General features: G+C 42.6%; 1 protein-coding gene across 4 annotated transcripts in view; it reads left to right on the top strand.

The window, feature by feature from the left end:
* The window catches only part of amotl1 (angiomotin like 1), a 116,095-nt gene that overhangs the window by 8,290 nt on the left and 81,967 nt on the right, over positions 1-25,838 (top strand). For 2 of the 4 annotated variants that reach the window (XM_085998763.1, XM_085998764.1), the window contains exons 2-4: positions 9,381-9,527; positions 10,588-11,515; positions 14,791-15,064. In XM_085998763.1, coding sequence (XP_085854889.1) covers positions 10,647-11,515; positions 14,791-15,064 — 1,143 coding nt within the window. In that variant the 5' untranslated portion in view covers positions 9,381-9,527; positions 10,588-10,646. Of the gene's footprint in view, positions 1-9,380; positions 9,528-10,587; positions 11,516-14,790; positions 15,065-25,838 lie in introns of those variants that run through there. The other 2 variants (XM_085998762.1, XM_085998761.1) reach the window with 1 other exon arrangement.

Here is a 25,838-nt window from a genome sequence, read left to right as displayed (position 1 = left end):
AACCCAAACAAGATCCACATTTAAATATACAATAATGAATCAGGAGTGGTGTTGATCATTTGTGAGTCAGAGGTTACAATATTCCAAGGGCCGTAGAGCTGCTGAGCTGTGGAAGTGTGGGGGAGTGGACATTTGCAGTGGAAGAATTTAGAAAGACATTTGTAAGAGCAGATAGTTTTTTGATTGTGTCTTGGAAAATACATTTTGTGTTGTGGGCCTGAACTTGCTTGGAACTGGATTGACACTGCCTCAAATTCATTTCATATTGGACATTACAATGACACTTTAGTTCCATCATTTTGAGCTGGATTCAAACCTGGGCATCAGAAACAAAAAAACAGTATGCTAGCCCAATGTGTCACCTACTTCTCCGTTATATGTTTTTCTTAGTTTCAAGCTAACTGGTCTGTAATATTCAGGGGTCATGCCTGTGTATCTTTTGAAGATTTGTATCACATTAGCTATTTTCTAATTTCCCTGTTTCCACACAGAGATAAGATTTCAACTAGAGTAACCTTGCGTCATTGCCTTTAAAATTCTAAAATATAATACATCTGTTCCTGATGTTTTATTAATCTATAATTACTTCAGGTTAAAAAAATACTCAGTCACTGCCATTTTCATTATATTCTCTGATGCATCCCCCTGACCTCATGGTTGCACAATAGAACTGCTGCTACAATATATTATACAATATATATTACAAGAAGCAGACACAGACAAAATACAATGGCCTGGAATTTGCGGTTGGGATGACGGCGAACTGGCAGCGTTTGCCATCATTCCACCTTTGAAATTGACCGCAACTTCGGGATTTGGCGCATGCACAGGCACATGCAGGAATCCTGAAGTTGCGGTTTGTCATTGACAGCTCAGTTACAAGCTGCGCTGTGCACCCCCATCGCTCCCCAGAGATGGCAATCTGTGTAAACAGCCAAATCCGGGAAACTGATGAAAACTTTTGCTCTTCTGCAGTAAGTTTTTTTTATTTGTTCCTGGGATGTGGGCGTCACTGGCAAGGCCAGCATTTATTGCCAATCCCTAATTGTCCTTGAGAAGGTGATGGTGAGCCGCTGCCTTAAACTGCTGCAGTCTTTGTGGTGAAGGTACTCCCACAGTGCTGTTAGGGAGGGAGTTCCAGGATTTTCTTATAAGTGGCAGGTAACATTTGTGCCACCATCTACAAGGCACAAGTCAGGAGTGTGATGGAATACTCTCCACTTGCCTGGATGAGTGCAGCTCCAACAACACTCAAGAAGCTCGACACCATCCAAGACAAAGCAGCCCACTTGATTGGGACCCCATCCACCACCTAGCGACGATGAAGGAACGGCGATATATTTCTAAGTCAGGATGGTGTGTGACTTGGAGGGGAACTTGGAGGTGGTGGTGTTCCCTTGCGCCTGCTGCCCTTGTCCTTCTAGGTGATAGAGGTTGTGGGTTTGGGAGGTGCTGCCGAAGAAGCCTTGGCGAGTTGCTGCAGTGCATCTTTTGATGGTACACACTGCAGCCACGGTACGCCAGTGGTGGACAGAGTGAATGTTTAAGGTGGTGGATGGGGTCCCAATCAAGCGGGCTGCTTTGTCTTGGATGGTGTCGAGCTTCTTGAGTGTTGTTGGAGCTGCACTCATCCAGGCAAGTGGGGAGTATTCCATCACACTCCTGGCTTGTGCCTTGTAGATGGTGGCACGAATGTTACCTGCCACTTATCATAAGAACATAAGAAATAGGAGCAGGAATAGGCCATTCGGCCCCTTGAGCCTGCTCCGCCATTCAATAAGATCATGGCTGATCTGATCTCAACCTCAACTCCACTTTCCTGCCCGCTCCCCATAACCCTTGATTCCCCTGTTTTTCAAAAATCTGTCTGTCTCCGCCTTGAATATATTCACTGTCTCAGCCACCACCGCTCTCTGGGGTAGAGAATTCCAAAGCTTCACGACCCTCTGAGAGAAGAAATTCCTCCTCATCTCCGTTTTAAATGGGCGACCCCTTATTCTGAAACTATGCCCCCTAGTTCTAGATTCCCCCGCGAGGGGAAACATCCTCCCTGCATCTACCCTGTTAAGCCCCCTCGGTATCTTATGGGGGAAAAATGTGGTTGATTAGCGCCTTCCATTAGTGCCCTAAGAGGGCGCAAAGCAACTAGCGCCGCTTGCAAAATTGACCAGACATTTTGCGGCGGCACTAAACACTACTGCCACGATCTCTTGCGCCCGCAGATCGTGACGTCAATCGAGCGTGCAACGCTCCGATAGCGCCCCGGACCGGATATTGAGTGGCGCCCCCTGCCTTTCCGCCTGCCGCTAGCAACAACAGGTAGAGGGGAGCATTTTGCAGTCGGGAAGGGACTGGGGGAGCGCTATTTAAAGGCGGCCGTTTCCTGCCTTTTTTTGTTGCCGACATTTTTGCACCACGCATAGAGAGAGAGAGAGAGAGACTTCTGGAGAGATTCAACGCTGTGTGAAGGAGTGTTGGGTACTGAGCAACACTTTGCAGGTTCATTTTGATTTGACCTTCCTTGCATCGATTTAGAAGAGACTATGGGGGCTGCACTTTGAGCTCTTTCCCTGGGCCTCCATTGTTCTTTCCAGCAGAATTGATGTACAGGTCTCTCCAGGCCGAGATTCAAGGCTGCAATGAGCAGGGTGTGGATGGAGAGAAAGATCGACCCTCCCCTTTAAGAACTGGCCGGCGGCAGTGTGTCTGTGTTCCATTGCTAACTGACATCACATGAGCTTCGCCAGCGCTCTGAGGTAGCGCCTCGCTCCTCGACGTTAGCGTCTTAAGACAGGTGTGAAGCGCCTGATTTAGCGCTCCAATCATCTCCAGGGGCGATAGAAGCTAAGTTTGCAGTTGGAGGCAATAATTAGCGCCAGGCGCTAAACTTTGCGCCCAGCCGATAATTGCGCCCCCGAATGGGGCGATACCAAATTGTTCCCCCTATATGTTTCAGTAAGATCACCTCTCATTCTTCTAAACTCCAATGAGTATAGGCCCAACCTGCTCAACCACTTCAACTAACCCCTTCAGCTCACCCCTATCAGCCCAAAACCGGAACATCATCCAGGTCTTGCTGCATTCGGACATGGGCTGCTTCATTATCTGAGGAGTTGCGAATGGAACTGAACATTGTGCAATCATCAGCGAACATCCCCACTTCTGACCTTATGATGAAGGGAAGGTCATTGATGAAGCAGCTGAAGATGGTTGGGCCTAGGACACTGCCCTGAGCAACTCCTGCAGCAATGTCCTGGGGCTGAGATGATTGGCCTCCAACAACTACAACCATCTTTCTTTGTGCTAGGTGTGGCTCTAGCCAGTGGAGAGTTTTCCCCCTGATTCCCATTGACTTCAATTTTACTAGGGCTCCTCGATTCCGCACTCGGTCAAACACTGTTTTGATGTCAAGGGCATTCACTCTCACCTCACCTCTGGAATTCAGCTCTTTTGTCCATGTTTGGACCAAGGCTGTAATGTGGTCTGGAGCCGAGTAGTCCTGGCGGAATCCAAACTGAGCATCGGTGAACAGGTTATTGATGAGTAAGTGCAGCTTGATAGCACTGTCGACGCTGTTAAATTCCCCACTAAAAGTTAGACCCAAATGGATTAGGTGTAACTGGGGTTTTAACAGCATTATTACTGCTAAACAAACATTAAGAGCCTGGAAAACTAATTTTAATTTTGCGCAGTGTGAAATTTGTCCATTTTAATAAAAATTTAAATTTAAGAAACTTTTCAGAAACACTTTATAATTTTTTTTCTTAACGTTTGTCTATCTTTATTTCAGGTTTGCCTTTTCCCCATGTGAGAGCCCCATCTTTGTTTTGCTCATTCTAACATTTTTAAGAAGTTCGAATTTTAAAAGCTTACTTACTTCCTTGTTCACGGTCTGAGAGTTCTGCGTTTTCATTGGCTGCTTAGGCAGTCTGTTGACATCACAGCAGTTCGCACAAGGGGACCCTACTATATTCAGTTGATTTGAATTGTAGGTCGGAAAACCCGAAGTACTCTCCACAGGGATCGCGAGATCCTTGTGCGAAGCGTACTTTGGGGCCAGCAGCGAGCGACCTTGCTTCACTGCCGACTGCAAATTCCAGCTGCGCTTTCCAGAGACTTTGCTTGTTCTTACAGCTACAGCTTTAATACTTTTCTCCCACTGTAGAGTTTTCTTTAATTTGTATCTGAGTCTCTCTAAATCCATTAACTCTACTGCCATCAAGGCATTTTATCAAAAGTCAACATTTTCATTCATTTGATTTATTCTTGTTTACTACCTTCTACCAATTTCTTTCCCCTAATTTCTCCCAACTTCTCCTGAAGGTAATGACTCATCTAAGTGTGTGGTTTTAAGTGTGTCTTTACAGTCTAATACTTTGGGCACTTTAATGTGTCAATAGGGTATTGAACTGCAGGGAGTCACAGTCACAGTGACCCTGTCTTCTGCTACTATCCACATGTATGAATTTCCCAGCAATCAGAAGCAGGAACACTGCCTCAACATTTTTTTCCCTTCCCTAACCAAAAGGCAATGAGGGCAATTTTAGTGCCTCTTCTACTGTTCTCTGCCTCCCCTCGATCCCTCCCTCCCTCCTCTCTGCGGCCTAGTGCCGCAGGGCGACCGGCCTGCAGCCAGCCAGCCTCTCCATCTGGCTGGTTGTGGGTGGGAAACAGAGGTTTCAAATGCAAACCTGGCCTGCCATTAAATTCGGCAGGGCCTGCGGGAAACCCATTCTCTACATCTACCCTTTAATTATCTTAAAGACCTCCATCAGGTCACCCCTCAGCCTTCTCTTTTCAAGAGAAAACCCTGTTCAGCCATTCCTGATAAGTATATCCTCTCGGTTCCGGTATCATCCTTGTGAATCTTTTTTGCACCTTCTCCAGTGCCTCTATCCTTTTTATAATATGGAGACCAGGACTGTTCACAGCACTTCAAATGTGGTCTAACCAAGGTTCTATGCAAGTTTAACATAACTTCTCTGCTTTTCAATTCTATCCCTCTAGAAATGAACCCCAGTGCTTGGTTTACTATTTTTATGGTCTTACTAACCTGTGTCGCTACTTTTAATGATTTGTATATCTGTAGCCTTAGATCCCTTTGCTCCTCTACCCCACTTAGACTCCTATTATCCAAGCAGTAAGTGGCCTCCTTATTCTTCCTACCAAAATGCATCACCTTACTTATCTATATTAAAATTAATTTGCCAATTACACACCCATTCTGCAAGTTTATTAATGTCTTCTTGTATGTGGTTGCATTCTTCTTCAGTATGAACTATACCGCCGCCCCCCCCCCCCCCCCAAATATAGTAGATCTGGGCCTACTAAAACGTTGCAGTGATGATTTCAACCTACATTTGTTAAGTTGCAGATCCAACTTCATGCAGATGTGATGGGTTGCATATGTTTTCCAATGATGCCTTTCGGCAGCTGTGGTTCTGGGATAATGCTGATAACTTGCATGGATGAAGTTATACCAGATCTGAATATTCTGTCCAAGCCACAAATATCAGCAACCAAATTCTTCAGTTTGGTTATTGTTGGCACTTTATTCTGGGTAAAAGATTTCTTCATAAAGGAATTAAATTTTGTATTCAGTAACCTGAAAATAAAGATCATAAAATACAAATTAGTCAAAACAAAGAATGTATTCTTTGAACTATACAAAATTTTATGATCTATAGGATGGTTTAAAATAAATAAGCCAAATAGCCATTTCAGGATGACCGAGTGCTGACAGGCAAAGGAGTTGATACTTTTGAAGTAACTAACCCCAGACGTCAAACAGAGGCTTATGTAGAAGCATCATTCCTTTGCTTGAATGTCATTGCTTTGATGTCATTGTGTTAATCCATGGTTATACCACATTGTAGTCTTGAAATTATGCTGTGTTCGTAACACTAATATTCACACAGCATAACATCAACTCTACAGTTGAAGTGTTTTGTGTAAAATGGAAAAAAAATGCAAAAGCTACTAGCAGAGGTGATGGAGGAGGGTTTCATCTACAGCATACAAACTGAATGCTCCTTAAGTGGATAATGTGACAGTTTTTTGTTGAAGATTGTTTCAGAAACATACCTATCTGAAAACTCCCCTAAATGTTGGTTGTATTTTTGTACCATATGCTATAGTTTTGTGCTTATTATTAATATTTGCAATGAGTCACATGAAGAGTGGATGTGCATTTTAAGTGTGTATGTATTTTGGTAAAGCTTTAAAGGCCTAGAGTTACAGAAATATACAGAACACGCGTGACACACTATAGTTAAATATATGACTTGATGGAGCCTGAAAGCACAAGTGTGAAGTCAAAATGGGTCTTGGATCAGAGGGCCTCGGAACCTGCACAACAACTAATGTCAGATATCTCAATTAGTTTGTCTCATGAGGCCATAAAATGCTAAACATATATGTTTAGCTGCTCGAGACTTTTACACTCCTGTAACCAGATGCTTTTCCAGAAATCTGTCCCTTTGCATTAAAGACCTTCGCAATCTGTTACATTTTTCCTTTCCAGCCACATCTCCCACATGTCTTCAAGCTGGATAACCATTTCTCTATATAAGTATTTAAAGGCTCCTTCGGTAGTTTCTTAAATTTCTGCTTGTATACTTCAGACGTGAAAGCATAAGCCTCAAGAAAAGCATGTTTTACAGGTTGACATAAAAAAAACGCAAGTGTCTTTCTGCTTATTGAAGTCGCAAGGTGTTTTTGTCCCATTTGTGGTGACTGGCTAGCAATTCAAATGTTGAGATAAAACCGTCGATGTCATTTGCCTCTAAGATTTGCAATAAGATTTGATTTAATAAAATGGTGAGCCCTAAGTTTAATGAATTAGCAGGCATACTGCTAATAACTAATTTCTCTGCCAGTTCAAGAGCACATTGGTTGGCCTCAAATTTATAGTTTCTGCTCTTTCTGCAATCTGCATTGCTCTTTTTCTAGTTCTTCTTGCTAGCGTTGCTCTCGGTCTCGTTTTTCTTCCTGTCTTAGTCACTCGAGCTCTAATTGAAACTCTCACTCTTAGCTGAAAGTGTCTCTCTGCTTCACTTTCTCTTTGACCTCTGTCATTGCTAATGCAAGCTCAACTTCTTTTGATTTGGACATTTTGTAAATATTACTGTTTCTGTTCTGTTCAATTTTAAATTTTAAACATTTTGAATTACCTTTGTCACCAGTATAGCTCAGTATCCCAGGTAGTTGCCATCAATTGCTATATGTTTAGAGTCTTACCTTAGATATTCTCTTGTGTACAGCGGTCCTAGCCACTGTTGTAAGTGGTTTGAATATGTTACATTTAGGGCTGTGCCCATACTGCCCAATATCTAACATTACGGTAGAGCAACCAGCTCTGTAACAATAGTATTACATTGTGATCTGAACTGGATATTCATGTCTTTCACATGTGCCCCACTTGTGCATCTGCAATTTTTTTTGAAGGTGGACTAAGAAAACATTTGGTACAACAAGGCCAGATTAAGCTGCTTTATTTCACAACAAATGAACATACAGAGCAACAGTTCTGATTGGACTTAGTTCAATCTGTCTCCACATAATAATACAGTATAATGAACATGCTATGTTTCCCCACATCAGTGTGTTATCTTACTTGACTTAAACAAAATAACTTCTAACTATCCTCTGCATTCTCCTTCGGAGCCTGGTAGAGGGCCTATCCCAAGCAACTCTTGCTGAGTGCCTGGGACTAGGGACCGCCCAGCACAATAGGTGTGATGTATTGATCGATTACTGACAAATTGGTCTTTGGGGAAACGATTTCAAAGCCTAGCTCCTTAGTTTTAATTGTCTTTTTTAAAAACTTGTTTGACTATACTGTGCTTTAAAACGCAACCTTTAAATGTAACTTTTTTTCCAAATTCTTTCTATGGAAAAATACTCAAAAATCCTGAAACATAACAAAGGTATTAAAGTGGAAAAACTATGTAGAGTAAACTAGAAGATGTTCAGAAAAAGATGTTATTGAGAAGCTGACATGAGAGCCAATGTTCATTCAGAATGGCCTCTATGGTTGAAGACAGTAGGAGAAAAAATAGATAATTCAAGAAGTAATCGATATTTTGCACTTAACTTTGGTTTTAAAAGCCTACAGTTTCTAGGAAGAAGGCAAGGCAAATAGAAATAAGCTAATGCAATGCGTCTGAACGTTCAGTTATACCTTTCAATGTCTTTACAATGGAGTGAAGCATCACTAGAATAAAAGATTGTTTATATGATGAAGAGCCCTAGATTATGCAGTCTATTGTAGCAGATTTAGTTTGGTGTTGTTTACAGGTAGCCTAGGGGTGAAAAATTGAGTCACGCCCCCTTTGGGGCGCTAACTTCGCCGGGGCGCCCTGAAAAATGAGCACCCCCCGTGGCTGAAATTCATCAGTAGTGCCCCAAGAGGGAAGCGGGGCGCTACTGGAAGCGCCCCGCCTCCCTCTTGGGGCGCCGCGAGGGAATATCGCTGCGCTGCGGCATGTCACGCCGCGGTACTGCAGGCCTTTCTCCCCTTAAAGGGGAGGGGCCTAGCGCAGTGCGACCCAGGGCCCAGCTGGGCCACCAGGGATCAGAGTGCCGGCCAAAGAGCCCGTCACTCGAGAAGTGCCGGGCTCACGGAGCACAGCCAGCTCTCCGTGGGGGGGCTACTCAGGAGGCCGGGGCGGCAACGGGGGCCGGTGCTGGCAGGCGGCCAGCAACAAAAATGGCTGCCCAGCACCTCGCCTTTAATTAGCGCCGCCCCGGCTGCAGGTAGGCCACCCTGACCCCGTCGGACATAGCGTCCGGCAGTAAATCAGGGGGCGATACCGAAGATCGCGGCCGGGGAGCTGCGCATGGCGATGTTGTCATTGCCGGTGGCGCAGTGCCGTGGGGTGCTAATGGTTACCGCTGCTACTAACCTCCCGCTGAATTTCGCGGGAGGTGTTGGCGGCGCCTTGCCCGGGCGCTAATTGCTTTGTGCCCCGTTAGTGCCCTCTTAGGGTACTAACGGGAGGTGCAGAGCAACCGAATTTTTCCCCCTAGGTATCTGGAGTATGGTTATGACGTTTAGCTGCTAACCTGACCTATCTCTTTTAGGCTACAGCTGTTAACAGGCAAATGCAGGTAACTATAGGTACTTATAAACTGTTGATGTCAATGTGGGGACTATTCTAACTATGTAAATTTCAGGCTCCAAGCCAATGGCTGATTTCATTCTCTTTTTTTAAAGATTGATTTATAGCTGTAACAAAGTGAGACACTTTGAAGTGTGGTGACTGGAGTGTGATGGATACACTTTAGATGCAAGACTCTTTAATGTACAGTATAATAGTATCTCCGTAGATCTGTAGATTAAAACTGTTACTTGACGACATATTGTTTCTCATTTTCAGATTCCCTAGATGAATATTACCCAAATAGTCCATTCTGGCTATCAGAACAAAGTGGATATCTGTATGAACAAGGATTTTATGGAGAGCATGAATTGTATCATGAGCATTGCCCATTAAGTACAGAAGAAATTGATGCAACTGAAGAAGGTACCTTTTTAACTGTTCACTAATAGTGAGAGTTAAACTAAAATGGTGTGTTCTGGTAGCTATCAGAGGAGATCTACAAGAAATATCTTTTTCCAGGAGTGATTAGAAATGTGTACCTGAAACACACAATTCAAACTAAATCACTTCTAACTTGTAAGTGCTGTGATTGTTTCTTTTTAAACTTCTAAATGTATATATGCAAAGTGAGAGAATAGGCATATGTTTATGAATTTCTCAGTTATAACCTTTTTAAAAATTTTCATACTGAAATATTTATCCGCGAACTCAATAAGTGGTCTTGTGAACTGGAAATATTTTTTTCCCATGTGTAACAGAGCAATATATTCCCCAAAAAATGCATAAAAGTTCTGCATTTGCTCGAGACACTAAAGAAAGAGCTTGCTCTTTTATGGCACCTTTCACGACCAAAGCACTTCACAGCAAATGAAGTACTTTTGAAGTGCAGTTACTCTTGTAAGGTAGGGAAACACAGTGGCCATTGTATGCTCAGCAAAGTCCCACAAAGAGCAATGAGATAATTGACCAGGTAATCTGTTTTTTAAGTGATGTTAGTTAAGGGATAAATGTTGGGCAAGACACCTCCACTTTTCATCTTCAAATAGTGCCACGAGCAGACAGAGTCTTGGTTTAATGTTTTAGACGAAAGATAGCACCTCTGATAGTGCAGTGCCAAGAGAGTGCTGCACTGAAGTAGCCGCCTAGATTATGTACTTGAACCCATAACCTTCTGACTCCGAGGCAAGAGTGCGACCACAAAGCCAAGGCTGACACTTTGCAACTTTTTACAATTGATCATACTACAGTATAATGTGGTATTTTTTATGCTATATTTTAAATCAGTTGTAAAGTGCATTTTATGTAAAGTAAAATATTATAAAAATTTTAATTTACTGGTATAGTTGGCTGTTAAATAACATCCCTGTCCTATGCATGTACATGTTATAGTCCATGTCAATAAGCTTTGCATTTAAATAATGCTAATAATGTATGCACTTTCTAAGTTAAACAATGTATAAATCTTAGCAAACTTGTTTTCTAGGTGACGAGCTACTTTTCAGCCATCCTCCTCAGAACCTCATCAGGACTCCAAAATTTGAAATGAGAGGTTCAGAGGAAGTAGCAACAGGAACAGTTTTGCAGCGCTTAATTCAGGAGCATTTAAGGTATGGGAATCCAAATGAGAACATGAACTTGCTGGCAATACAGCAGCAAGCCACAGGGAGCACAGGGCCATCCAACAGCACCGGGAGCACACACTCTTCCACAGAGAACCTCACGCAGGAAGATCCGCAAATGGTCCATCAGTCAGCACGCCAGGAACCTCAAGGGCAAGAGCATCAGGTGGACAACAGTGTGATGGAGAAGCAGGCACGGGTCACTCTAGTACAGCAGAATATTGAAGAACTACCAACCTATGAGGAAGCCAAAGCACAGTCTCAGTTCTTCAGAGGGCAGCAGCAAGCAACTGTTGGCCCTGGTTTCTATGTTGCAGGGGTCACTAATCAGAAAACAAGAACCGAGGGGAGACCTACAGTTAACCGAGTAAGCTCTGGGCAGGTGCACAAAGACGAAGCACTGAAAGAACTTAAACAAGGCCACGTTCGTTCGCTCAGTGAGCGGCTAATGCAACTTTCTCTGGAAAGGAATGGTGTAAAGTCGCATCATCCTGCCTCGAACAACAATCTTCCTTCCCAACAATCCAACAAAGCCTTCAAGAATGGGGGACAACCATCTGCTCAAACCCCTACAAAAGGAGTAGACCCAAGAGGCCCTCCCCCAGAGTACCCTTTTAAACCCAAACAAATGTTGCCAACACTTAATCAGCCTCATGAACTTGGGCATTTTTACAATGATCCACACTCAGCAATTTTTCAGGAATTGCCGAAACCATATCCTGGAACTCTGGCAATTAGACAGGAAGCAACCATCCTAAGGTATCCGTCACCACCAGACTATGGGTCAGCCAGGTAAAAATAAGTTCCATTTTCATTACTTCAAAAAATACATGCTAATTGAAAGAAATTGTTAAACAATAATAAATTAGATATTCTGCTGGGTGTAGAAATGAATGTACTCTGGGATTATTCTGCTGTGTTCTCACTAGGGTTTCAGAAATGCCTAATGCTGGGTGTGTGACACTTTGATGTTGACATTGCCCACCAGGAACACACATCAGAAATTCAGGGCTCCTCGTGATTTTCCGTCCATTAAATTGCAAGCATGCATTTATAAATTTTTGCCCTTTCAAATTTGTGTTGTGTCTGAAAACATTCTGAATTACATGCCAGATTCACTGATCCTGCGTTCCCAGTGGAGACTGTGCTGAAAAGCAGCATGGATAAGGATAGGAATGCAACATTGCTGTGCCGATTCTTTAACCCATATACCCTTGTATAACATTAGAGTGAAGTACTAGCGGTTGCTAGCCATAATGATGGGTACAATTTGGAATGAAAAATTAAGAATATCAAACAAGAAGAACATTGGTTCATATAAGCCCAATAACAACACTGATTGTGTGTACAAGGCAAAAGCAAATTATTTTGTATTAATATTGAAGATTATTGATGTCTGCTTTCTCATTCATATACTATTCAATTATTTAGAGTGCTCAGTATCCGATAGGATATATATTCTATTTCATTGCTAACATTTTTCTAGTTCCTTACACTGTACAGAATCTAAATAAGAAATCATAGAATGAGAAATGGCTTTTCAGCTCACCCGGCCCATTCTTTCGCCAATTATGTTCAATCTACCCTCCCATGCATGCTAACCCACTCGCATTCAGAATATTCATCAATCCTCACATCTTCACTATTCAACGCTGCTTTGGTGTCTTTCAGCAAAGTCCTTATATCTCGAGGGGAATCGATAATTTCAGCCTATACCAATTTCTGTAACCACTAATCCCATTCTCAGATATTTTTCCAATTCTTCGGTAAAGGAATTATTAATCGTATCAGCCTCATCACTAGCCTTGTTTAAGCCGAGTTAATTCTGTGTTCACAAATAGCCTGCTTATATCTACATAATTTATGCCTCTAGACATAATTTAACTGTGGCCAGAGCCCAGGAATGCACATTGCTGCAGTGAAATCACTATAATATGCGTGTCTGCTCAAATAATCATGCATGGAGCTTGCAGAACAGAATTCACCTGCCCAAAAAACTGGTGCCTGCAAACTTTATAAATCAAGTAATTACACTATATTTTGAAAATAATTTAAGTACTGTGGAAAGACTGACATTAAAAACCGCATGGGATCCACATCGGCTTATAAAGATGAAATTAAGGTCTGTAGTATTTTTATTTATTATTGAGATACCAGTGAACATAAGCCCACAACTTTAAAAAAATCCAATTTTGCTGTGTAAGGTTCCAGAATATAGTGAACAGAACTACAGTAGCGAGTCAGAACACCCTTCCGATGCCGGGATTGATGTGTTACAAACTTAAATAAAACCTGGCATATAGCCATGATTTGCTGGTCTGGACATTCTAAACACTGTCCTGAAGAAATGGAAAATGTTCTGTTCTCCAGGTGTCATTCCTCAGCATAAGTTCAGACAGTCAGAGTGTTTTACTACTGTGGCAAAATCCTATCCATATTCCTGATAGCTCTCCACCCTCAACAGGAAAAGAAACATTCTTACCCAGAATTAAATGGCTTTTTGGTGTAAAAAATGTCTCCCAGTGAGGAGTACAGATTACATTCTAATTATAAATAATATCTCTAAATATTATCAGCCTAAAGGAAGAGAAATGTATACTGAATAGGACAAGGAGATCTGGGGAAGCGGAGGAAGAGGAAAAATGGAAATAAATTGATCCTTAACTAGAAGAAATTCTTAGTTTTGAGGAGCAACTTGTGAAATTACAAGAAAAACAAACTCCTAGAAACTTAAAAACACGAAGAACCCACAAGCGGACATTTATGTCTACAAATATTGTTCTGCATTCTCTTCTTTGCATGATATTGAGACAAAAAAGGTAATACAACCTAAACTAGTGAAAAATAAATTCAGAACAAATTCCAAAAGGAGCTTCATGGAAAGGATGATAACTGTATGGAATCATTTGCCCGCAGAGACACTAGATATTAGGGATATTTAAATCGCAGTTAAATGCTCGGCTGAAAGTTGTAATTGGAGGCCTGACTGGCCTTTTCTCATCTTGGCTTTTCTTATGTTCTAAGTGTACTTCAGCAATATTTACAAATACCAGGAGATTCCAAGAACTGCATTATGAGGAATTGCACTTGATGTGCCAACACACAAGTTTTCCAGTGGCCAGTGTAATAGCTGCAAAATAATTTTTGCATGTTCCAGCAATTGAGCCTGCCTTGAGGACTTCTGGGGGGTGCGGGGGGGATGAAAAATCTTGGAATTGGAATAGTCAGAAATATTTTTTTAAATATACTAACTGTCTTGTTATATTGCAGGGAACATTTGAGACTCAACACCTGTTGAGGTGATGCAGAGCCAGAAAACTTGAGCTATAGTGCTGACTGTGTCATGCTCTGTCCAGGGAAAATGGAATTCTGCGCATCTGTTTGTATCCGAATGTCTGTTAAATTTCAAGACTGAGAGAGCTGACTGTCCTACTGCATTACACAGCTTGTATTGACATAACATTGAAACTGCAATGCATTGATGCGTGAACCCTGAAATTGAGAGACTCTGCTTCTGGTATAGAGTATCACTCAACAGGAGGGCAGACCAGAGAACTGAACATGGAGGGCGCCATACCTGATTTGCGGATTCTCAATCTTGCGGTCATTGTGGCTTGAAGTTGAGAATGACGTGAATTGGGAAATTCCATCAAGTGAGATTTGGTGCCAGAGTGGACTCTCTCAGTTTTGGGGCTAATATATGTACAACAATCACATCAATTTGAATTTAGATATTGGTTTATATTTGCTATGTAAAATGTTCCAAGGCACTTCACAGGAGCATTATCAGACAAAATTTGACACCATGCCACATGAGGAGATATTGGGGCAGGTGACCAAAAGCTTGGTCAAAGGGATAGGTTTTAATGAGCATCTTATAGGAGGAGAACGAAGTAGAGAGGTTTAGGGAGGGAATTCCAGAGCTTAGCACCTAGTCAGCTTGTAGTATAACTGCCCATAAGCTCCGAGACTTCAACTTTTTAAAAATTGTAGCTAGAATTCTAAAGCATTCATCATGTGTGCTGTGTACTATTGCATTGATTTTATTTTTGCTGTGATTTTTCCAGGCAATGCCAGGCATTTTTTCAACCGCTGCCATCACAGTACCACAGCCCCATGTCTTCCCAGAGCTCCTTAGAAAAGAATCAGTTGCAACTTGCACTGTTGCAGCCTGCTCCTCCCCAGCCTCAGCCAGCCGCTGTGTCAAACCAGCAGCTTTCAGTTGATGCAGTTGCAATCGTGGCACGAGCACAGCAGATGGTGGAGATATTATCAGAAGAAAACCGTGCCCTTCGCCAGGAGCTGGAGGGTTTCTATGAAAAAACTGCAAAACTACAAAAGGTACTGTGGTTCTTTTATTCTTTCAAATTGAAGGCAAGCCAAGTTCCAAACGTAGTTCATTGTTAAGGTGTTTGTAGCAGTTGTTGGCCATATGGCTGTTTATACTGTTGTGTAACCTGCAGTTTTCTAATATTAATAACATTACTGCCATCGGCTTCTTTAAACTGAAGGAACAGAAACTATAATCAATATAAATAGAAGCTGCATCATGGAGAAAAAAAAAAAGCAAAAACAATAAATCTAAACATGTGTATATTGGCCCGGAATTTGCGGTGCGGATGACAGCGAACTGGTAGCGTTTGCCGTCATTCCGCCTTTGAAACTGATCGCAACTTTGGGATTTGGCGCATGCACATGTGGAAATCCTGAAGTTGTGGTCTGTCGTTCACTGCTCCGACACAGGCTGTGCTGTGCACCACACCTTCCCCCCACCCCCGTCCCTCCACAGAGCCGGCAATCGGTGAAATCACTCAAATCAGGGGAACTGACAAAAACTTTGGCTCTTCTGCAGTAATTACACTGTTAAATTTCTTACTAAAAGTTAGACCAAAGGGATTAGGTGTAACTGGGGGTTTTAACAGAGTATTGACTTCTATACAAAAGTTTTGGGCCTGAAAAACTAATTAAAATTTTGTGCAGTGTGAAATTTATCCATTTTAATAAAAATTTAAATTTTTATGAAACTTTAAAAAATTGTTTTTTAAAGTTTGTTCATCTTTATTTCAGGTTTGCCTTTTCCCCATGTGAGAGCCCTAGTCTTTGTTTTGCTCTCTCTAACATTTTTTAAATTTTAAGAGCTTACTCACTTCTTGTTCGCTATCTGAGAATTCTGCGTTTTGATTGGTTGCTTAGACAGCTTGTTGACAGCTCGCATAAGGGGATCCCCACTCACCTCCGTTGATTTGAATTAAACCTCGGGGAAAACCTGAAGTTCTCCACACAGAGATCGCGCGATCTTTATGCGAAGCTTACTTCAGGGCCAGGGACAAACGCCTTTGCTTCGCCGCTGACCGCAAATACCGGGCTGTAATTTTAGCAAATGACATTCACTTTTACACAGAATGGCCCAGAAATTCGGGTCTCCACGGGTGAGTACGCACGGGGTACTCACCTGTAGGCCGAATGGAAGTGCCGGTTTTCTGCATGCACTGCGCATGCGCGGGAAACCGGCACTTCTGATCCTCTGAACGAAGGGGTTCAGAGGTCAAACGCACGCGCAGGAGAGGCTGCGCGTGCGATTTGAACTTAGGTTTTTTTTTACAGGTTTTCCCGGGAGGGTAAGCCTGCAGGATTTACACATTTAAAAAGCAGGCGTAAGGCCTGCTTTTTGCAAGGTAAGTGGTCAGTTAATTAAAATTAAAACATTTTTTCCACAGGTTTATTATTTTTAAATACTTTAAAGCAAGGTAAGTTTATTTTTAGCTCCATTAGAATATAAAATTATTTTTTTCAAAAATTTAAATTATTGTTTAAAATAGTTATTTAATGTAATTTATAGTTTATTTAAAAAGTGTGATTTAAAAAAAAAAAAAAAAAAAAAAAAAAAAAAAAATTTATTTGAAGGTTTACTGCTATTTTGGGGCCCGTAGTATTTATAAGTTTTGACAGGTCTGCTTGTCAATCTTATGAATGGGCTTTTCCCTCCTCCGATTGGCTGCCCGTGGCTCACATGATCCCAGGGGACGCACCGCACTAACTACGCCCCTGGGACACGCAAGCACAGCGCGTCGGCAGCTGGGCCAGGCCCCGGAGCAGAATTCCACGGGGCCCTACAGCTCAACTGCCGGCGTGCTAGGTAAGTGCAGGTCGGGGGCTTGCACCCGCGGGAAGCCCCCAACCCAAATTTCTGGGCCATTATGTTGTAAGAATGAACAGTATAGTGCCAAAGTTGTGATATTGCAGTCCTGATGTGGAATCTTGTTGGGCAGGAGGGAAGATCGGAAAATCAGGTGTGAAGGCAGCTTGTCTGATTGACAGCATTTCCAATTTTTCAGCTACTGCAGCTGATGACTATCCTACTACCTAATCCAGTGCTCCTAATCCAGTACTCCTTCAAGGTGCTATCCAAGTAAGAGAAGGGAATGAGATGACTGGTTGCTGAGTGTTTCTTGGAGTAGAGGTGGCTCTTTATTTCCTTCTTCTGGATCACAAAGGTTGTCTTGCAACTGCTGGCCCCATGCCTGGGTTTGCTCTCTGCCTGGTACATTTGCATGGGGCAGTTGGATGGAATATATATTGAGTCACCTGAGAGAGAGCTTCCTCAGCACTGCCTACTTTTGCTGCTGGGCACACCCTCAGCATGTCCAGCTGATTTCTCCAATATGGTGAATACATACAAAGCCATCTCATTGACATTGGTGCCAAGCCCAGGATCTCTGTAGCATCAATTAGTATGTTCCAAAGTGAACCTACAGCTCCACTTAGGGCTTTTGCTAAGAGGTTCAGTCTCCAGTAGCCCTGGAAGTACCATGTACTCCAGGATGGACCATAGTTCCGTGAAGTGGTCAAAATCTACTGCATGGATACAGCTACTGAAGTCCTCCGTACTTACCATCACACCTCTCAAATGACTCCATGAATTGACGAGGCTCAAAGGGTATGATTCTTTTGTAGGCAGACCCTGGATGGCACCTATCCTGGAGCTTTGCTGCTGAGGTGGCCTTGAGCTGGCCCTCCATCCGATTGCTTCACACTCTTATGCTGTCACCTGCACTTGCTCCTCCTCACTTGTGCTGTCCACTTCACCTGGTGCTACCATTTTGAAATCTGAATCAGAACCCAGTCTAAATGTTCCTGTACAGGTGCATGCGACAGTTCGAATAAGTATTGTTGTGTGCTGTGAGGTGGTAGGGCCAGCATCCTCCAGGCTTACAACTTACAGCTCCTCAGGGACACCTAGGGAAGCACAAAAAGGAATGAGCACTACAATGATATCAGCAACAAGCTCTTTGAAATAAAATGTGACTTCCCAATACATGCTGTGCTATGATGTTGCGGTGTATACTAAGTTGACAGAATGTCTGAGCTGTCAAAGATTAGAGGGAGGAAGAAGCAGCAGCAATGATGGGCACTAGTCCGGAGATCTGGGATACCCTCCTCCACGACCCTCGTATTTCCCATCATTATCGCTGTAGCACTGTTGGACGATAGGAATGTCAGTGTGTTGCTGTGTACAGCATTGCTATGAGCAGGTGAAGGGGGATTTAAAATTGGTTGAGTTATCTGATCTTCATAACAGTGACAATAGGAGCCCTACAATTGGCATCAGCAGCCTTGCTTTAGCAAAGGACAAAAAAAATCAGCCACTGTTCACACTCTTCATTGGAAGCATACTCCAAAAAGAGTCAGAAAAGAAGGGTGGCGAATATTACATAAATATAGTACTGCACTGTCTTCTTCCTTCAGAAGAGGAGCGAGGGGAAACTGGGAGGAGTTAGTGAGAGACTCTGAAAGTCACCTGAAGGTTGCATAAACAACGGATTAACTTCTATTTTAATTCTGTGCAAATATTTTGACCTGGTGTGTTTCACTTTAGAAGAATAAACATGGGTATAATCATTCTTCTTGCATACTTTGAATTCTCAGTTCCATATCTGTTTAATGTAGTCCAAATAAATAAATTGTCAAGATGTAAGAAACTTTACAAAACCCATTAAGCAGGATAACTCGTAACTGTCAGGGTTTTGGATATATGCCAACTACCTTACCAAAAAAGTGATGCTGGTCATTTTAAATACAAACTAGTACTTTTTAATCTTTGTAATTTGCCAATTAGTATTTACACAAAGCATTCCCCCTTTGTCTACTTCACCATCAATGATGCAGCCTTCAGCCATCAAGGCACTCATAAGCTTTCTACATTTTCAAAACCCTCTTCAAAACCTACCTCTTGAACTTTTCTTTCAGTATCTTTCTCTAACTCTTCTCCAAACTTCCTGCCTGGTTTCTAATGTCTCCCCTTCCCTCCCTCCCCACCCCCACCTTATACTGTGCAGTGCCTTGGATGTCAAGTACAGGTGCTTAATGTTACATTTGATGTGTGATAACATTGAATTTGCACTGAAGTTTTGTTGTTTGTTTAGTAAAGGGTGCATATGCCAAAGATTGGAATTTTTCCTCGGTATTTGTATATTTATGCCACATTGGTTAACTGGAATTAACACATACAAGACCTGCGTCAGTTCAGATGTTGTACATACAGTACTGTTACTCAATTGGGATCAACAACACATGGCAAATGTTAGACTTTTTCAATAAGGTCAATGAAAGACTGACAGAGATTTTTGTGCAGTTCCACACTTTTATGTTTTACGGTTTGTATTTTCATACTGTTTTCTAATTACAAAATTATTCTTTTTGTAGTCCTGATATTTGTTATTTATTAAAAACATGTACACAATGTACTGTGCTCAATTTTTAAAAAGAACAATCAGTTAAGTTTTTATATTAATCTGTTTCTTGAGCATATCCCAGCTTTGTCAAGCAATGGAGCATCTACACAGTTTCAGACAGCACTCTCTATTGCACAAGACACACATTCCATTTTTATTGCAACTAATTTAAAGGGGTACTAATTTTGACTTTGGGTGATATTGAATCAGATGCCTGTTAAAACATCTCTCCTCTCCTGATTTTCATTTCCATTGCGGAAGCAGCATGGTACAAACAGAGCTAAGCGATCCCACAATCAACGGATCGGATCAAAGCTCTGCACATCCAGTCGTGTATGGTGGTGGACAATTAACCAACTAACTGGAGGAGGAGGCTCCATGAATATCCCCATCCTCAATGGTGGAGCCCAGCACGTGAGTGCAAAAGACAAAGCTGAAGCGTTTGCAATCATCTTCAGCCAGAAGTGCTGAGTGGATGATCCATATTGGCCTCCTCCTGAGGTCCCCACCACCACAGAAGCCAGTCTTCAGCCAATTCGATTCACTGCACGTGATATCAAGAAACAGCTGAGCGCACTGGATACAGCAAAGGCTGTGGGTCCCGACAAGATCCCAGCTGTCGTGCTGAAGACTTGTGCTCCAGAACTAGCCGCAACTCTAGCCAAGCTGTTCCAGTACAGCTACAACACGGGCAGTTTTCCCCATTGTCGGGTAGATGCCAAAGTGTTGTCGACAGTGCTATCAAGCGGCATTTACTCGCCAATAACCTGTTCACTGATGCCCAGTTTAGGTTCCACCAGGACCACTCGACTCCCAACTTCATTACAGCCTTGGTCCAAACATGGACAAAAGAGCTGAATTCCAGAGGTGAGGCGAAAGTGACTGCCCTTGACATCAAGGCAGCATTTGACCGAGTGTGGCATTAAGAAGCCAAGGTAAAACTGAAGTCAGTGGGGATCGGGGTGAAAACTCTCCACCGGCTGGAGTCATACCTAGCACAAAGGAAGATGGTTGGAGGACAATCCTCACAGCCTCAGGACATCACTGCAGGAGTTCCTCAGGGCAGTGCCCCAGGCCCAACCATCTTCAGCTGCTTCATCAATGACCTTCCCTCCAACATAAAGTCAGAAGTGGGGATGTTCGCTGATGACTGCACAGTGTTCTGTGCCATTCGCAACTCCTCAGATAATGAAGCAGTCCATGCCCGCATGCAACAAGACCTGGATGACATTCAGGCTTGGGCTGATAAGTGGCAGGTAATATTCGCGCCACACAAGTGCCAGGCAATGACTATCTCCAACAAGCGAGCCTCTAACCACCTCCCCTGGACATTCAACAGCATTACCATCGCAGAAACCCCCACCATCAACATCCTGGGGGTCACCATTGACCAGAAACTTAAGTGGAACAGCCATATAAATACTGTGGCAACAAGAGCAGGCCAGAGGCTGGGTATTCTGCAGCTAGTGTCTCACCTCCTGACTCCCCAAAGCCTTTCCACCATCTAGAAAGTCACAAGTCAGTAGTGTGATGGAATACTCTCCACTTGCCTGGATGAGTGCCGCTCCAACAACACTCAAGAAGCTCGACACCATCCAGGACAAAGCAGCCCGCTCGATTGGCACCCCGTCCACCACCTTAAATGTTTACTCCCTCCACCACCGGTGTTTTTTAAAAATTTGTTCATGGGATATGGGCGTCACTGGCAAGGCCAGCATTTATTGTCCATCCCTAAATGTAGCTTTTTTTTTTACAACTCAGTGGCTTGCTAGAGGGCAGTTAAGAGTCAACCACATTGCTGTCATTGCTGTGGGTCTGGAGTCACATATAAGCCAGACCAGATAAGGACAGCAGATTTTCTTCCCTAAAGGACATTAGTGAAGGACACCAGATTGGTTTTTACGACAATCCGATAGTCTCATGGTCACCATTACTGATTAGCTTTTTATTCCAGATTTATTTAATCCCAACTACCGTGGTGGGATTTGAACTCTCATCTCCAGATCGTTAGTTCAGGTCTCTGGATTACTAGTCCAGTAACATAACCACTATGCTACTGTACAGTGGCTGCAGAGTGTACCATCTACAAGATGCACTGCAGCAACTCACCAAGGCTTCTTCGGCAGCACTTCCCAAACACCATTCTGACTTGAAAGTATATTGTTGTTCCTTCATCGTCGCTGGGTCAAAAACCTGGAATTCCCTCCCTAACCGCATTGGGGGAGTACCTTCACCACATGGACTGCAACAGTTCAAGGCGGCGGCTCACCACTGCCTTCTCAAGGGTAACTAGGGATGGGCAATAAAAATGCCAGCGACGCCCACATCCCATGAACAAATTAAAAAATTGATGTCAAAATTGGGAGGTGTATAGCGAGCAGCTGATCCAACAATATCGCCCTATCATCCAAAATCAAAATTACCCCCACTTTCTTCATGGAAAAGGTACTCTAAGCTTTATTTTTGGTGAGGGATAAGAACTAGAAGTCAGTTATCATTTTCATTGTGATAATATCCTGTGTAAGTGACACATATGCATTTTTAAGTGATTTAAGTCATTGCTTTGCATTTTTTTTAACTTTCTTAGAAATAGTCAAACACTTTTTCGTAAAGGCTGGCATTTGTGATTCCATTGGGAAATAGTTAAACAGTGTCAAAGTCCACGCACTTCTGAATCCAGGGAGCCCAATTTTTATGTCTCTGTGCACAGCGGCAGAGCCTTGCATCAGTCTCCAGTAAGCAAACACCACAGGTTTTACTTTCAATTAAACTACAGATGGAACTCTGTACACTGGGAAAAATCTTGGACAAAATTATAAATGCACACATATTGATCTTCATTCCTATGGACCAAAGAATTAAAAAATCACTCTGGGTTCCCATTCCTGATTTCTTTCCAGTGGCCCCAATGAAAGTGAGCATCTCTGGATTTCAGGTGAGGACATGAAGCGAAGCTGCTTCTCACAGGTCTGATTAAGCATGTCAGCACTCACTGCCATGGCTCATACATGAAAAATGGCCACACGGACAAGGTAGTGTAGAGATCCTGATATCTGTGAAACCAGCAAGGAGGCAGTATATTCTGGAGGGTAGGAGAGATCATTGCGAAAAAAAAATTCACAAGTCGGACATCTTAGTGTTGAATTGTGTAAAGCACGATGGATGCCAGAGCATTTGTTAATGCAATGTAAATAACAGTTTTTGTAGTCTGACATAGCCCATGTTATAAAAATAAATCAAAACCAGCTGCACAGTTAGATAAACAAGAAATCTAGTCCAGATAACAAGCCATGGCTCTGTTGGTGATGTAGTATCTGTTTCACATGGGTTGCACAAGCCTGTTTTCCAAACCTTCATTCAACAATCAAAAACACCATTTTTATTTCCTAGCTTAGTTTACATTCCATGGAGCTGGGAATACACTGAGCTTGAGCATGAAAAGTATTCAAAGAAATGAAAAGTATTAGCTAACTTTTTGCATCACTATAGTGAATTGTTAACCTGGCTTTAGCTAATCCAGTAAGCCCGATTTATTTGTTTTGTATTTTTTCTATCCTTTCCCCATATGACGTGGTGTAGTCTGGTTGGAAAAGCAAGAGAACACTGTTGCTCTTACCACTAATTATTAACAGTATAAGAGTGGCTATGGGAGACCGTCCATCTAAATTAAACAGTGAATATGTTGTAAAAGTGTTCACTTTAGAAGTTGGGGCTGAAATCCCATCTAGTGAGGAAGGGGTGTTATGTGGGTGCATCTCCATTTTGACGGTTGTATTTTTGGGCAGCACCCATTTACGCCATGCTTATGCCTACTTTATTTCCAACTAAATCTCTGGTCTGGATGGGATGGAACATTTTCTGCATATGTGCAAATGAAATGGATGCGTAAGGTGTCCAAATTTGCTGTAGTTTCCACCCCCATTAGACATAATTTCCATCGTCGTACCTTGCGGACATGAGCCAACCTAGCCAGTGAAGTGATCCGTTAAAAGGGCTCACTGCCTGGACAATGTTTGCCTGTGTCTCTGGTTTGCCTGCATATTTCAGGATTTTTGTTGCCTTGTTGAGCTACTGAAATGCACTTCAAACTCCCAGAGGGAGGGACATTCTTATCACCAGTGTGTTTTCAGCATCATGGGTTTACCTATGGGATTCCCCTGTTTGCACTCGGAGAACAGAAGATAGCAAAGGAGAGTGCTGCATGATTGAATGAGGCCAACCCACTATTGCCCTCTCCCACAATTCATCTATAGGCCCTGTAGATACTGGGGACTAAGTGAGGAGCTGTGTCTTCTTCACCTGTTTCACTAAAAAAAAGCTCTGAATTGTGACTCCTTCTGCAGCCCAGATCAAGTCTCCAAACGCCACTGCCAGTGGCGGTCAAAGTCAGTACTGCTGTCAACCTTTATGCCATTGGCTCCTGCCAAGATGAAACTGGGGACTTAAACACCATAGCCAGGGTGCTGTTTAGGCTTGCATTTGACAGGTCACCAATACCATCTTCAGAACAGCTGGACAATTCATCCATGTTGAGATGACTCCTGGGCAGCCGCAAGACAAGGCTGTTCAGTTCTATCATGCTTCTGGTTTTCCCAAAATTCTGGGTGCTATAGATGGCACCCATAATGCACTGTGGGCTCCTACTGTGGACCCAATGAATTTACAGAATAGAAAGAGATTCCGCTCCCTCAGTGATCAAATTGTCAATACCAGATTCTCAGAGTTGTCACAACACATTTTCCTTGAAGAACTCCAGCCTCCCAGCAGCAGAGAACTCACCTGCACTTCTTTGAATAGTGCCAATGGGATCTTTTATGGCACCTGAACAAGCAGACAGGGCCATGGTTTAACATCCCATCTGAAAGGCAGAACCTGCAACAATGTAGTCCTCCCTCAGTACTGCACTGAAGCGTTCGCTTAGATTATGCACTTAAGTCCTGGAGTGGGGCTTGAATGCATGACCTTCTGACTTGGAAGTGAGAGTGCTACTATTAATCTAAGCAGACCTTCAAAGTTTGCATAAATGACCAGGATGCTAAAATGAATTTGCTGGCAACACTAAACTAGGAAGATCAATAGGAAAAATCAATAGGGACGGGATGCAGTTAAAGATTTGCAGAAGGGTTTTGATTGGTAATGTAATTGGGCAAAGGAATGAAATTTATAACTGACAAGTGTAAACTATTGCACATTGTGTGAAATTAATATGTGGCAATGCTATAAAATTAAGAGAGTAGAGTTAGCACAGGGAGACTTCTTAAGAAAGAGACCCAGGAATATTTGAAGACTCAATACTTTCACTGTCTAGACAATTTGGCAAAGATATTAAAAAAGTAAATAGAATGGAGGGAACGGTAGAGTATACATCTGTGGGAGGTTCCGCTAAGACTTAATGTGCACTGATCAGATCACACTGTTTTCAACTCTAATCACTGACACAAAATATGTACATACAGTATATTGGAGAGGATGCAGAGATGTGCAATAAGAATGATCCCAAGTGAAAGGGATGAGCTATGAGGAAAAATCAGAGAAGCTCATGCACTACATTCTGGGGGAAAAGATGGCGTCTCTTTGAAATATATAAAATATTAAATGGTATAGTTCAGGTAAACCCAAAATACTACATCAAGGTAGGTCCAGAGGAAATACATTTATATCTGTGAAAAGTAATATTAAACAAATATTAGGAAGAATTTCTTTCCTCAAAGAAATGTTTGGAATGATCTGACGGGTAAGACAGTACAGTAGGGGCATTCAAAATACAGTTGAATGCAAGGTTGGAAGAGTGAGAGTACTAGAAGGATGAGCTGTGATGGGTAGAATGATTATTTTTTTGCCCTTGAGTGTTCTTGTGGTTGTACATTCTGTTCTCCAATGGCTTGTATAGTAAGTGCACTGCCCAATATTGGAACTGAGCCATATAGATGAACTGGTCCAAAGTGTGATCCCAGCTTCTCTCCACCGGAATGGCAGCAGGGTGCTCCATGTACCTGGGCTAAGGAGTGGGGGAAAAAATCAGCCATGTTTTCCTGTGACCATCCAGTGACTCCTACTGGAAACATACAAGTATGTGGACATTCAATTAGGTGCCATTGTAATGTTTCCTGTGGTTGAATATATACTAGGAATCTGGTTCAATAACGGGCAGGGAATCTACTCTGCCAGATCACTGCCTACGTGGTGAACACAACAATTTACTCAAGTCTTTAGGAAAGGAGGTAGAGGAAAATACAGAGCAGAGGTTGCCTGTCAGGCTATTCAATGCAAATAATTTCTGCATGTCAAACCTCTAAGGATGTGTTCTTTCCCAGGATAACTACATTACAATTTTCAATATCACCTATGATGCAAGCCAATTTTTACACCAGGATCAGCATCCA

The sequence above is a fragment of the Somniosus microcephalus genome, chromosome 10, assembly GCF_052327205.1.
Source record: "Somniosus microcephalus isolate GS21.2 chromosome 10, FLI_Smic_1.0, whole genome shotgun sequence".
Lineage (NCBI taxonomy): Eukaryota > Metazoa > Chordata > Chondrichthyes > Squaliformes > Somniosidae > Somniosus > Somniosus microcephalus.
This window is presented reverse-complemented; position numbering and strand designations above follow the sequence as displayed.